General features: G+C 36.9%; 1 protein-coding gene across 1 annotated transcript; it reads left to right on the top strand.

Annotated features, from left to right (window-relative positions):
- The first annotated feature begins 7,065 nt into the window (after positions 1-7,065).
- LOC128736152 (uncharacterized) lies at positions 7,066-8,551 on the top strand. Its single transcript, XM_053830632.1, has 3 exons — positions 7,066-7,612; positions 7,772-8,287; positions 8,469-8,551. The coding sequence occupies exons 1-3, from the start codon at positions 7,066-7,068 to the stop codon at positions 8,549-8,551; spliced, it is 1,146 nt and encodes a 381-aa protein (XP_053686607.1).
- The last annotated feature ends 6,328 nt before the right edge of the window (positions 8,552-14,879 follow it).

The following is a 14,879-nucleotide window of genomic DNA, read 5'->3' as shown; positions in this document are numbered from 1 at the left end:
GACAGTTCGATTTGATTTGCAACACAGCTAACGGTGATTGCTGAAAGCCGACGGAAGTGAAAAAAGTAAACAAAACGAAAAGAACTACTAAATCGCTTAGCGCGTGGAAAGTGAGTTTCTCTAGAAAAATATCCTGCTAAATGTTTATTTCTTAGTGATTATCTTATTCATATAACTAAATCTACATGGTTTATCGATCTACTTTGAAAGCTCTGTGAGTTAATTTAAAATATCCTCTATCGCTAACTAAAATAAATAAATAACACAAAATTACATGCAGGTAACAGATAGTGACTGAAGATTTGCTCTTAAAAGTAATTTGTAAACCAAATTAGTTAAAAACAGAAATAGTAAGTAAGTCATTAAAATATATTCCTAAATCTATCTACATACTAAATACAGTTAAAATTATGTACAGGCAGGCTATGTAATTGCCATTTGTGCAAAGAAAAACGAATCCGATCTGCAGGAGGTAACCCGGATTGCGAAACTAAATTTGTAGGTTAAAACTAAACTTATAAAATAATGTTAAATTCTATGGCAAAATATATATACAATTTCAGCTTTGATCAGTCCATTAAATATTGGCTGATTCTTCAAAGACTTAGTGACAGAAATCCTAACAACTTTTGAGGATACAAACAGATACGGTCAAATAATACTTGCTTTTACAGGTTTTTGTTGTACTTTATAGTAAGAGTTGTTTGATCTGCTACCATTTGCCACCTTGGGAAATATTTAAGCTCAAAGAAGTACTATTTTTCACCAAAAAAGCTCAAAATCTCCCAAGCTTTAGAAAATAACATATAATAATGTTCTACAGAAACGTTGGTTTTAGCAAGATAAACAACTTTCTAGAACACTATGAACACGTGAAAATTGACCAGAATAAGTCAGAGTTTAAAAATTGTTTTAAAGGGTTTGTCCACGAATAACGCTTCATAGATAATTTCCATGAAGAGATACAAACATGGTGTCTTTTACAAAGTTGTTTGTATTTATATTTACTACAACTTTGCTGAAAGTACCAGACCTATATCTCGAATATACGAGAAAATAAATTTCGTATCTCACTTTTAAGGGAATTAATCACCCAAAGATTTCTCTCACAAGATGGGGCTTGTTATACCAAGAAATGTTCCTAAGGACACTACATGCGAAAAACTTCACGTTTCGGCGCAATATCACACGATCACGTATTTCGCTGTTTGGACCACTGTGCGTAGTAAGGAAAGTCACTCTAATTTTCATCATTTCTTAGGTAGATTTAATGAATACTCCAAAAGTTCAAAAGTTCTTGTGCTGATTTGACTCATACACACTTACCTTCCGATCCGTGCACTTTGAATTCACTAAAAAGCGATTATTAAAGCGATTATTAAATTTTATTGAAATTACGCAACTGACTTCAATACTTAAACTCGTCGTACCGTTTCAAAATCCATCCATCAAAAGTTTTCATCGTCCGAACTAAAAATCACAATAATGTTTACGAAGCTAGCGCGCATGTATTTGTATAGGACGGCATGTCAAATGTCATTCTGCTGGTCATGCAAGTTTTCCCGGCAGGAGAATAACGACAATGCGTTGCGTAAGTTGTTTTCATTTTATGCATGACGGAAATTGAAACGATTAATCGACATTTTCTTCTTCGTCGCATGAAAAAACGTAGAAAATTTGGCTGCTATGAACTCTTTATTGAAAAAAAGCATTTAAATAGAACTCAACTCACTTTGATTGTTCGCGTATGATAGTTAACAAACTAAAATATTAGGAAATAACTAATTTTGCATTGTGTGTCATAAAAATCGCTGATATTTTAAATAATTTGTGTTGGATAGGACGGGAATAGGCAATTACAATGAAGCAGCAACAACAAGTAGCAAAACTTGAACTATTTATTCTAAACGTTACCTACGCTTTTGATAGGAGGAGATATGCACCTTCCATGAAGGTAGGATATACTACAACAGAATTTAGCACCATTTAGGCTCAAGAATCACTTTTAAAAAGGGCGTATTTATTTTAATAGGTACTATGTTTGAAAAATCGTATCTCCCGAAACTAGGATTGCTCCGAAATGATGCCTAAGCGTGAGTTGTAGAAAATTGATTTTTAAACATGAAAAAATAAACACTAAAATTTTTTAACCCTTTTTGTACTATCAGTAGATGGTAGAATCAGCAATATGTATTCGGACAAATTGAAAGGTAATATTTATCTAGTTGCTAACAATTTCATAGCTTGGTAATATAACACGTATAACATATGAAAAGGGCACGTTTACAATAAAAAAATAAAAATTATTTTAAACTTTTTTTTTCAAATATCTTAAATACGGCTGCATTTAGAAGCTAATTATTATTTTGAACACTGTGTTGTTAAGTACATAAGAAGTTGTTCAACATATTCAAACTAGGTTGACCCGACGTGGCTAGCCACGATATTTTGGTATCCTTGAAAATTGTATTATGATTTACAATTCAATAGCGCGTATTAAAATTGATTAGTGAAAAATTAGCAACCTAGCGAGACTTAGATAAAAGGGCAAAAATCTACGAATTGTAAAGAACGTGCTGCTCGAGGGAGAACATTTTGAAAAAAGTACTCAATTCTGGAACCTATGATTGCAGAAAATATTGATTGCATTATACCGGCAGACGCTTGCTATCTAATTCACTACCTATAAACTATAAAAACATTCTTCGTTTTAGTAAACCGGACAAACTTTTGGATTAGTTATTTGCCTGAAATCGAACCAATCCTTGGAACAAAAACAACATCGAACAAAATCCTTGGATATTTCAGATCTCAACGGCTTTTTTGTGGCCCAGTCTATAAAAAATTAGAATACTTTTGAAACACTTAAAGAAAATGTCTAATGCTACTTCTACTAAATACTTAAAGTTAGAACCTAAATATTTATGTTACTTTATATTGAGATATTTCAGGTCGCGTTCGTAACTCAACATAACAACAAAATCAGGGAACAATACGTTCCACATAAACCACATTTGGATTAATTCTGGCTTTTTTATCATCAAAGTTTCAATGTAGTCGGTGTCAAATTAGACCAGATCAAGTCGTAAAATTAAAAAAAAAATTAGTTAATGATAGCAAACACTCAAAAATTTTCTAAGCTCTATTTTACTCTAACCAGACTACCTAAATGTTTCAATCAGCTAAAGTTATAATATTATTGATGATTATAAATGATTGCTTCAATGATTGATGATTGATGCTAAAGTTATAAGATGATAAGAACGATTGATAGCTGCAAACCATACAGAACAGCAAAGTTTGAACACGTTTTTCTCGAAATCATGGTTTTGTCACTTGGTTCAATCTGACTTAATACCAATCATGTGTCCTGGATAAAACATCAGACTATTTAAGAAAACACGCTACATCACCTCTGTGTGATTCACCTGAATCAGAAAGAGTTGTAGATAAATCTATACCTATAAAGAAGTATTTCTGTCTGTCTGTCTGTCTGTCCGTATGTTCCTTATAGAATCGAAAACTACTGAACCAATCGGCATGAAAATATGCATGTAGATGTTCTTTGGGACCAGGAAAGGTTTTAGTGATGGTTAGAAACCCCTCCTCCCACTAAGAGGGGGGGGCTCCCATACAAATGAAACACAAATTTCTGCATAACTCGACAACTAATCAACCAAATAGAACAAAATTTGACATGTGGGTGTTTTCGGTGACAAGAATTTATTCTATGGTAAATTGAGACCCCTCCCCTCTTTATAAGGGGAATTAAAACTCCTCTCCTCTTTATAGGGGAATTAAAACTCCTCTCATCTTTAAAAGGGGGGGCTTCCATACAAATTTCCTCATAACTCGAGAACTAATCAAGCAAATGGAAACAAATTTGGCATGTGAAGGTTTTCGAGGGCAAGAATATTTTCTATAGTAAAGTAGGACCCCTCCCCACTTTAAGAGGGGGGGCTCCTGTACCAAAGAAACACAATTTTTCTCATAACTCGAGAAGTAATTAAGCAAATGGAACCAAATTTGGCATGTGGGTGTTTTTGGAGACAAAATTTTTTCTATGATGAATTGGGACCCCTCCCCGTTTCAGCAGGGGGGGGGGGGGTCCTATACACATGAAATACAAATTTCCTCATAACTGAAGAACTAATCAAGATGATAATAAAAACGACCGTTGGTTTTGTTAAAGATGTGGTATTGGCTTTTGGTCACGGGTTTCGTGCGAAAATATTATATTTCGTTTATTGTCGACGTTTCGAAGGGTATCCCTTCATCCTCAGGACAGCTATTGATTTACAAAATTTTTTAACATAGTTATACAAGTCTAACATTTAACATTTAACTACTCACAACGTATGCAAATATTTTCTTTGTCAAGTAATTTGTGTCATTTGTGTATATGAAGTTGTCGGTTTCTCTACACTGAAAAAGCAGCACATTTATAGTGTGGGTTTTTTTGATAACTATTGACTTTAAAAAGAACTTACACAGATTTTACCCGGGCACATCGAACACAGATTGAAGAATGAAACTTTTCAAATGGCTGTGTGAGATGGCGAAATTTCAAGAAAAGATTGCATGGAACGCTTGGAAACTAATAAAAACAGAGATGGCGTAGCTAAAGAGCAACGTCTTGGCTGAGAGTTACGATCAGAATTATTGAGCGAGAGAGTGTAAAATGCCAGCGTAGGTAGAATTCAAATTGTCGGTGTCGGTTCTAAAATTCACTGTAGAATTGTCAGAAAAGATATGGCACATTTCCAAAATTTGTAGAGCTTGAATTCTACTGTCTTGGTCTATGATTTTGACTCTGGATAAATCAAAATTGTGATCATGTTCGATAATGTGAACCATGAGTGCAGTTTTCTTAAATTCATCTTTTTTGTTTTCATTTTGTCCAGAGTCTGACTGCTTGAAATCTTGATAACGCTTTATCAAAGATCGATGACCAGACAAACGTTGCTTTAGTTGCTGTGTCGTAAGTCCAATGTAACAACTTTCACAATCTGCACAGGGAATGCGATATATCACATTGCGTCTCAAAAGCATAGATGTCGGATCTTTAAGTTTTGAAAATAGCGCTGCGTTTGTTTTGGCACATTTGAAACTAAGGCAAACATTTTTCTGGTGTTTGTGAACGACCCTCGCAAGTGCGGGAGTGAGAACATCTACGTGGTGAAGCGATCGATATACTTTTTCCTCGCCTTCCGTTTCACCATTTGAACTGGTACGTGAATTTGTTGTGGCAAATCTGTTGATCAGACGATTTATCAATGAACTGGGATAGTTATTGTTTTTCAAAAATTCCCGTACCACGTTCTTTTTCTCATCAAAAGATTTACATGTCGATAGTTTAAATACTCTTCCTATAAAGCCGATGGCCGTGTTTAGCTTTTGGGTGAGAGGGTGAAACGAGAGGAAATTCAACATACGTCCGCTGGAGATTGGCTTGCGGTACCAGTCGGTGACGATTTGCTGCTCACCAGTTCTTATTAGAACCATGTCTAAGTACGGCAATCGGTTTTCGTTTTCAACCTCACACGTAAACTGTATGTGTGGGTCATACGTATTGAACGTGCGCTTCACGTATGAAGTATTCCACCACGCACACATATAAAGATTTTTTGACATTAGCTGAGGCCCTCGCTGAGGCTGTTTGCAGTAGGAGTAATATCAACAACATCAAATTCCAAACTCCCGGATCCCCTCCTCCACTCTTTGCTCCCCTCTCACTCCTACATAAGCGATCCTCAGCAAATGTCATTCTCGTTGGTGACGAAACCGCAAATTACTTCATTCGATCTTGTCAGCCGGTAGAGCGGTGATCGAATCGTCGACGTATTTTTTGATAAATGGAATCGGTATATCGATCGCTTCTATCACATAATCAAGTAATGTTTCCATTACCAGATCGGCAAGAGCAGGACTTAAAGGATTGCCCATAGCTGTTCCTGACTTTTGCCGGAAATATGTTCCCCGGTAAACGAAATAACTGGAAGAGAGATTAAAGTCAATTAGATTGGAGAAAATATCTATGTTTTTGATTGTTGTGTTTTTCTCGATCGAATTCCAGTTATTTCTTACCGCTGCCATGATCAAATCTCTCGGTATGCAAGTGAACAAACTGACTACATCGAACGAGACCAACACATAGCCTGTTGGAAGTGAAATGTTGTTAATGAATGAACAGAATTCGTATGAATTTTGTACGTTATATTTGTTTTGGTCGATCGATAATCTGATAATGTTTGCAAGATATTTTGATAAATCATATGTCGGGCAGTTGATGCACGATAGTATGATTCTCAATGGACTTCCCGGTTGGTGAATCTTAGGCAGTCCATAGATTCTTGGACAGGTTGCGTTATATGTTATTAGCGTAGACCTGGTTTTTTGGTCGATCATTTTTTGATCGTGTAAAGCATTAACAAGCTGGTTGTTTTTTGTTTGCACTCTGTTGGTCCAATCCGTATCTATCCGCTCATATGTATCGTCGTCATCGATAAGGGTTTTCATTTTTTCTTCGTATTCTTCTTTCTTCATTATTACGGTTTTATTTCCCTTATCGGCTGGTACAATATATATGTCGGGATTGTCACGGATGAACTTTTTGGAAATGTGGTAAGCTCTCATCAGGAAACTGTTGACAGAATCAGCTGTAGGATCAAGCAGACCGTTTTTTCTTTTGTTTAAATGGTTTTGAATGATGTTGGTGAAGACGCTAGCCCGTACATAAGAAAATTGCAACAAGCAGTGGACCGATTTAAACGCACCATCCTGAATATCGAGATAAAAGACAGCTACCACAAAGTGAAACAATTAGAATTAACAAAAGTAGCTCTGACTAGACAGATTACACAGGTAACCCCCTCGCACACTTACAATTCATTTTTTCGGTCACAAGAATCTTACCTCGAAAGACAAAGCCGTTCTCTGATGGCTAAATCTGAGAAAAAATTTCAACGTCTGCTTACCAGAGTTGAAATTGAATCTTCTGTTAACTTCTCTGTAAACGAAAATTGGATTCAAAACACCACCGACGTTATTGTTCCTACAGAAACAATGATTCTTCTGGGTTATGGCCCCAAATTTGCCTTGCCTTTCGAAAGTAATCGAGAAGTCCCGTACTTCAAGATTATAGCAGACTTGGAATCAATTCTCAAACTTGAAACCGACGAATCGCTACAAGCAGCAAACCGAAACCGTTTCACCAACATCATTCAAAACCATTTAAACAAAAGAAAAAACGGTCTGCTTGATCCTACAGCTGATTCTGTCAACAGTTTCCTGATGAGAGCTTACCACATTTCCAAAAAGTTCATCCGTGATAATCCCGACATATATATTGTACCAGCCGATAAGGGAAATAAAACCGTAATAATGAAGAAAGAAGAATACGAAGAAAAAATGAAAACCCTTATCGATGACGACGATACATATGAGCGGATAGATACGGATTGGACCAACAGAGTGCAAACAAAAAACAACCAGCTTGTTAATGCTTTACACGATCAAAAAATGATCGACCAAAAAACCAGGTCTACGCTAATAACATATAACGCAACCTGTCCAAGAATCTATGGACTGCCTAAGATTCACAAACCGGAAAGTCCATTGAGAATCATACTATCGTGCATCAACTGCCCGACATATGATTTATCAAAATATCTTGCAAACATTATCAGATTATCGATCGACCAAAACAAATATAACATACAAAATTCATACGAATTCTGTTCATTCATTAACAACATTTCACTTCCAACAGGCTATGTGTTGGTCTCGTTCGATGTCGTCAGTTTGTTCACTTGCATACCGAGAGATTTGATCATGGCAGCGGTAAGAAATAACTGGAATTCGATCGAGAAAAACACAACAATCAAAAACATAGATATTTTCTCCAATCTAATTGACTTTAATCTCTCTTCCAGTTATTTTGTTTACCGGGGAACATATTTCCGGCAAAAGTCAGGAACAGCTATGGGCAATCCTTTAAGTCCTGCTCTTGCCGATCTGGTAATGGAAACATTACTTGATTATGTGATAGAAGCGATCGATATACCGATTCCATTTATCAAAAAATACGTCGACGATTTGATCACCGCTCTACCGGCTGACAAGATCGAATACGTGAAGCGCACGTTCAATACGTATGACCCACACATACAGTTTACGTGTGAGGTTGAAAACGAAAACCGATTGCCGTACTTAGACATGGTTCTAATAAGAACTGGTGAGCAGCAAATCGTCACCGACTGGTACCGCAAGCCAATCTCCAGCGGACGTATGTTGAATTTCCTCTCGTTTCACCCTCTCACCCAAAAGCTAAACACGGCCACCGGCTTTATAGGAAGAGTATTTAAACTATCGACATGTAAATCTTTTGATGAGAAAAAGAACGTGGTACGGGAATTTTTGAAAAACAATAACTATCCCAGTTCATTGATAAATCGTCTGATCAACAGATTTGCCACAACAAATTCACGTACCAGTTCAAATGGTGAAACGGAAGGCGAGGAAAAAGTATATCGATCGCTTCACCACGTAGATGTTCTCACTCCCGCACTTGCGAGGGTCGTTCACAAACACCAGAAAAATGTTTGCCTTAGTTTCAAATGTGCCAAAACAAACGCAGCGCTATTTTCAAAACTTAAAGATCCGACATCTATGCTTTTGAGACGCAATGTGATATATCGCATTCCCTGTGCAGATTGTGAAAGTTGTTACATTGGACTTACGACACAGCAACTAAAGCAACGTTTGTCTGGTCATCGATCTTTGATAAAGCGTTATCAAGATTTCAAGCAGTCAGACTCTGGACAAAATGAAAACAAAAAAGATGAATTTAAGAAAACTGCACTCATGGTTCACATTATCGAACACGATCACAATTTTGATTTATCCAGAGTCAAAATCATAGACCAAGACAGTAGAATTCAAGCTCTACAAATTTTGGAAATGTGCCATATCTTTTCTGACAATTCTACAGTGAATTTTAGAACCGACACCGACAATTTGAATTCTACCTACGCTGACATTTTACACTCTCTCGCTCAATAATTCTGATCGTAACTCTCAGCCAAGACGTTGCTCTTTAGCTACGCCATCTCTGTTTTTATTAGTTTCCAAGCGTTCCATGCAATCTTTTCTTGAAATTTCGCCATCTCACACAGCCATTTGAAAAGTTTCATTCTTCAATCTGTGTTCGATGTGCCCGGGTAAAATCTGTGTAAGTTCTTTTTAAAGTCAATAGTTATCAAAAAAACCCACACTATAAATGTGCTGCTTTTTCAGTGTAGAGAAACCGACAACTTCATATACACAAATGACACAAATTACTTGACAAAGAAAATATTTGCATACGTTGTGAGTAGTTAAATGTTAAATGTTAGACTTGTATAACTATGTTAAAAAATTTTGTAAATCAATAGCTGTCCTGAGGATGAAGGGATACCCTTCGAAACGTCGACAATAAACGAAATATAATATTTTCGCACGAAACCCGTGACCAAAAGCCAATACCACATCTTGAACTAATCAAGCAAATGGAACAAAATTTGGCATGTGAATGTTTTCGAGGGCAAGAATATTTTCTATGGTAAATAAGGACCCCTCCCCACTTTAAGAGGGGGGCTCCTATACAAATGAAAAACAAATTTCCTCATAACTCGAGAACTAATCAAGCAAATGGAACAAAATTTGGCACGTGGATGTTTTTGGAGACAAAATTTTTTTCTATGATAAATTGGGACCCCTCCCCACTTTAGGAAGGGGGGCTCCTATACAAATGAAATGCAAATTTCCTCATAACTCGAGAATTAATCAAGCAAATGGAACCAAATTTGACATGTGAAAGTTTTCTAGGGCATGAATATTTTCTATGGTGAATTAGAACCCCTCCCCACTTTAAGAGGGGGGGCTCCTATACAAACGAAATACAAATTTCCTCATAACTCGAGAACTAATCAAGTAAATGGAACCAAATTTGACACGTGGGTGTTTTTGGAGACAACATTTTTTTCTATGATGAACTGGGACCCCTCCTCACTTCAGGAGGGGGGGCTCCTATACAAATGAAATACAAATTTCCTCATAACTCGAGAGCTAATCAAGCAAATGGAACCAAATTTGGCATGTGAAAGTTTCCGAGGGCAAGAATATTTTCTATGGTGAATTAGGACCCCTCCCAACTTTAAGAGGGGGGGGCTCCTATACAAACGAAATACAAATTTCCTCATAACTCGAGAACTAATCAAGCAAATGGAACCAAATTTGGCATGTGGGAGATTTTGGAGTCTTGAATTTATTTTACGATAGTTAGAGACCTCTCACCCCTGTGGTAGGGGGATATGGACTCTCATACAAATAAAACAGAAATTTTTGCGAAACTCAAAAACTAATCGAACTCGAGAAATTCGAGACTCTTCCATAAAACATTAGTCAATACAAGACCACAAAAACTATCTATAGTAACACTAGATCATTCAGGACGAGACGGTCGCGAGTGTTGCCGGTGACCCGCCGTCAGAAGCGCCGCCCACTGGGGGGCTTGCAAAACTCGAGATTGTAACAAAGATCATCCGAGATTCATGATTTATGTACAACACAGGTTAATTTGTGGCAATACGAAGTTTGTCGGGTCAGCTAGTGTAGATATAAAAATACTCAACGGGATATGCGTTTTCGCACTTTGTATTGATTATGCGCTACCTTGGCAGCTTGATTAAATCGTTGGCTATCCTTGTTACCACGTGCCAAATCCGTTGTTTAGATTGCTCCATCAATGTCAAACGGTTGACGTTTGCTTCAGAAATTTGTTTTAAAAACAAACGTTTTTATTCAAGCGCAGGACTGGTTGAAATCAGTATCGCATTATGTGGCAGCTTATCAAATTGCGTATTTCACCCACCCACCCACTAACTGAAATCATTGTTACCTTCACAACGCGTGTTGGAGTCTAGATATTTTTTTATTCAACTGCTTGCTTGGATCTAGCGTTACAGTCAGACACAAGGAAACTATATAGAGTAAGGAGGGGTAAAAGTGCGAGTCAATGATTTATCGGTGCAGATTCCGAGTAAATTAACTACATTGACATGGATGGGTAAACTTTGGTTGCTTAAGAAGCATAGTTGTTGAGTTATGTGCAAATGTTATTTTAGGGCGGTTTTGATGTAATTTTTCGTTATACGGCAAATACGATATCAACAGAAGGATATTATTTGTTGAAAATTTGTTGCAGCGTTTTACATCACTCACATATCTGTTTTGAAAATACGGCGAAAATAATTTACAAAATATATTTCGCTTTTCCGTATAGCTAATTATATACTTTTCCGTATAGCTAATTATATACAGCTTTAGGCACTATATTACAGATACTAGAAATGAAAGATCTGCAGAAAACTGTGTGCTCTACAGATGTTGGTCGAAGGAAAACAATGTGTTTCCGCTGATGAAACAAAAAACAAACGCTTGGAAATGTTTCGATCTAACGGAGGCTGCAATACACCAGCGCAAAATAGAAAAGGTGCAAATTGAGAATATTCCTTACCGAAACATAACGCAGATTGAAGATAATATGGTTTTTTTAGCTACTGCTGGGCTAATTTCATGGATTCTAGCTTCGAACTTTTGCCCCGCGGCATTCGCACTTTTGCCCCGCTAGTGGGGTGCTTGTGCCTTCAGTATGTTCATGAAAAAAAGCTATGTGGTTTCGAACAATAATATTTTTATTTCCGTAGGACTACGTCTTACCGCAGGGTGTCAATAACTTATTTGCACCGGACGGACAGCTCTTGGCGGACTTTTTAAACATAAAGTGGTTGCAATCGTTGAACAATAATATTTAGTCAATTTCTAAAGCATTTACATAAAAATTTTTCATATCGAAAAAGGGTCTCGATTTTGGCACGGATTTGATTTTGGCAACATAGGCGACACGTATTTGTTGCCAAATTCGAAATCCTACTGTATAAGGAGAAATATAAGAATAATAATAAGAAATATAATACAGGTATACCTCCATAGTACGTACCCTCGTTAGTACGTACCCTCGATAATACGTACCCTCCATAATACGTACATTTTGCCTCGATAGTACGTACATTTTCCTGCAATGATTTTTTTTATCTATACCTATAAAGAAGGATTTCTGTCTGTCTGTCTGTCTGTCTGTCCGTATGTTCCTTATAGAATCGAAAATTACTGAACCAATCGGCATGAAAATATGCATGTAGAGGTTTTTTGGGGCCAGGAAAGGTTTTAGTGATGGTTAGAAACCCCTCCCCCCACTAAGAGGGGGGCTCCCATACAAATGAAACACAAATTTCTGTATAACTCGACAACTAATCAAGCAAATAGAACAAAATTTGGCATGTGGGTGTTTTCGGTGACAAGAATTTATTCTATGGTAAATTGAGACCCCTCCCCTCTTTTTAAGGGGAATTATAACTCCTCTCCTCTTTAAAAGGGGGGGGCTTCCACACAAATTTCCTCATAACTCGAGAACTAATCAAGCAACTGGAACCAAATTTGGCATGTGAAGGTTTTCGAGGACAAGAATATTTTCTATAGTAAATTAGGACCCCTTGCCACTTTAAGAGGGGGGGCTCCTGTACCAAAGAAACACAATTTTCCTCATAACTCGAGAAGTAATTAAGCAAATGGAACCAAATTTGGCATGTGGGTGTTTTTGGAGACAAAAATTTTTTCTATGATGAATTGCGACCCCTCTCCGTTTTAGGAGGGGGGGATCCTATACACATGAAATACAAATTTCCTCATAACTGAAGAACTAATCAAGCAAATTGAACAAAATTTGGCATGTGAAAGTTTTCGAGGGCAAGAATATTTTCTATGGTAAATTAGGACCCCTCCCAACTTTAGGAGGGGGGGCTCCTATACAAACGAAATGCAAATTTCCTCATAACTCGAGAACTAATCAAGCAAATGGAACTAAATTTGGCACGTGGATGTTTTTGGAGACAAAAATTTTTTCTTTGATGAATTGGGACTCCTACCCACTTTAGGAGGGGGGGCTCCTATACAAATGAAATACAAATTTCCTCATAACTCGAGAGCTAATCAAGCAAATGAAACCGAATTTGACATGTGAAAGTTTTCGATGGCAAGAATATTTTCTATGGTGAATTAGGACCCCTCCCAACTTTAAGAGGGGGGGGGCTCCTATACAAACGAAATACAAATTTCCTCATAACTCGAGAACTAATCAAGCAAATGGAACTAAATTTGGCACGTGGATGTTTTTGGAGACAAAAATTTTTTATATGATGAACTGGGACCCCTGCCCACTTTAGGAAGGGGGGCTCCTATACAAATGAAATTCAAATTTCCTCATAACTCGGGAACTAATCAAGCAAATAGAACCAAAGTTGGCATGTGGAGGTTTCTGGAGGCAAAAATATTTTCTATGGTGAATTAGGACCCCTCCCAACTTTAAGAGGGGGTGCTTCTACACAAATGAAATACAAATTTCCTCATAATTCGAGAACTAATCAAGCAAATGGAACCATATTTGGCATATGGGTGTTTTTGGAGGCAACCATTTTTTCTATGATGAATTAGGACCCCTTACCTTTTTAAGAGGGGGGGCTCTCATACAAACGTAATATAAATTTCCTCATAACTTTAGAACTAATCAAGCAAATGGAACCAAATTTATCATGTGGATGTTTTTGTAGGCAACAATATTTTCTATTGTATATTTTCTATGGATTTCCCCACTTTAAGAGGGGGTGCTCCTATACAAATGAAATGCAAATTTCCTCTTATCTCAAGAACTAATCAATCAAATGGAACCAAATTTGGCATGTGGGAGATTTTGGAGTCTTGAATTTATTTTACGATAGTTAGAGACCTCTCACCCCTGTGGTAGGGGGATATGGACTCTCATACAAATAAAACAGAAATTTTTGCGAAACTCAAAAACTAATTGAACTCGAGAAATTCGAGACTCTTCCATAAAACATTAATCAATACAAGACCACAAAAACTATCTATAGTAACACTAGATCATTCTGGACGAGACGGTCGCGAGTGTTGCCGGTGACCCGCCGTCGGAAGCGCAGCCCACTGGGGGGCTTGCAAAACTCGAGATTGTGACAAAGATCATCCGAGATTCATGATTTATGTACAACACAGGTTAATTTGTGGCAATACGAAGTTTGTCGGGTCAGCTAGTTTTCTATATAAAGCAGAAACTTTTTTATGAAAATTTATGAGGCAATACAAGCAAAAACGTATTCAATAATTCTAAAGTTTTGAATAATATCAGTAATTTCTGTTATGTAAAAACCATTATTTTAAAATTAAAAACAATTCCTAAATAGTAAATTAATCAAATATACATTCTTAATAACAGTTGTCTTAGCATTCTGATTTTGCAGATTTTTGCTCAGAAAATTAACCTTTTCTGCGATTCCTAATCTATCCAACTGCGATGGGGGGAACAGCAGGCAATGTTATATTCGTTTGTTTGCAGATACTGCCCAAGCAACAATATGAGTTTTATTGTACTCTTATGCCGATTTTCATGACCAATTTTGGTCCAATAAAGCATAGTCTTGGGCTTAAACATCTTTCTATGACTTGACCTTTCTTTATCGGCAGACTTCGCAGCCGGCTGTTTCGGGGTTAGTGCAACAATCCTACTGACTCTATCTAGCAGCACCGTCCAACCGAGATTCGAACATTTCAGCTTATATTGGCAACTATGTACCAAACCTTTACCTAGATTTGTTCGATTAAAATATGTAAATTTTCAATTTGAGAGAGAATTTTACAAAAAAAAATGGTTTTGGATTCCTTTTGCTTTACTTTTCAACTATTTTTTAACATTTGTAGTGTTTTTTTCT

The sequence above is a fragment of the Sabethes cyaneus genome, chromosome 2, assembly GCF_943734655.1.
Source record: "Sabethes cyaneus chromosome 2, idSabCyanKW18_F2, whole genome shotgun sequence".
Lineage (NCBI taxonomy): Eukaryota > Metazoa > Arthropoda > Insecta > Diptera > Culicidae > Sabethes > Sabethes cyaneus.
The sequence above is the reverse complement of the archived record's forward strand: the minus strand, read 5'-3'. Positions and strand labels throughout refer to the sequence as shown.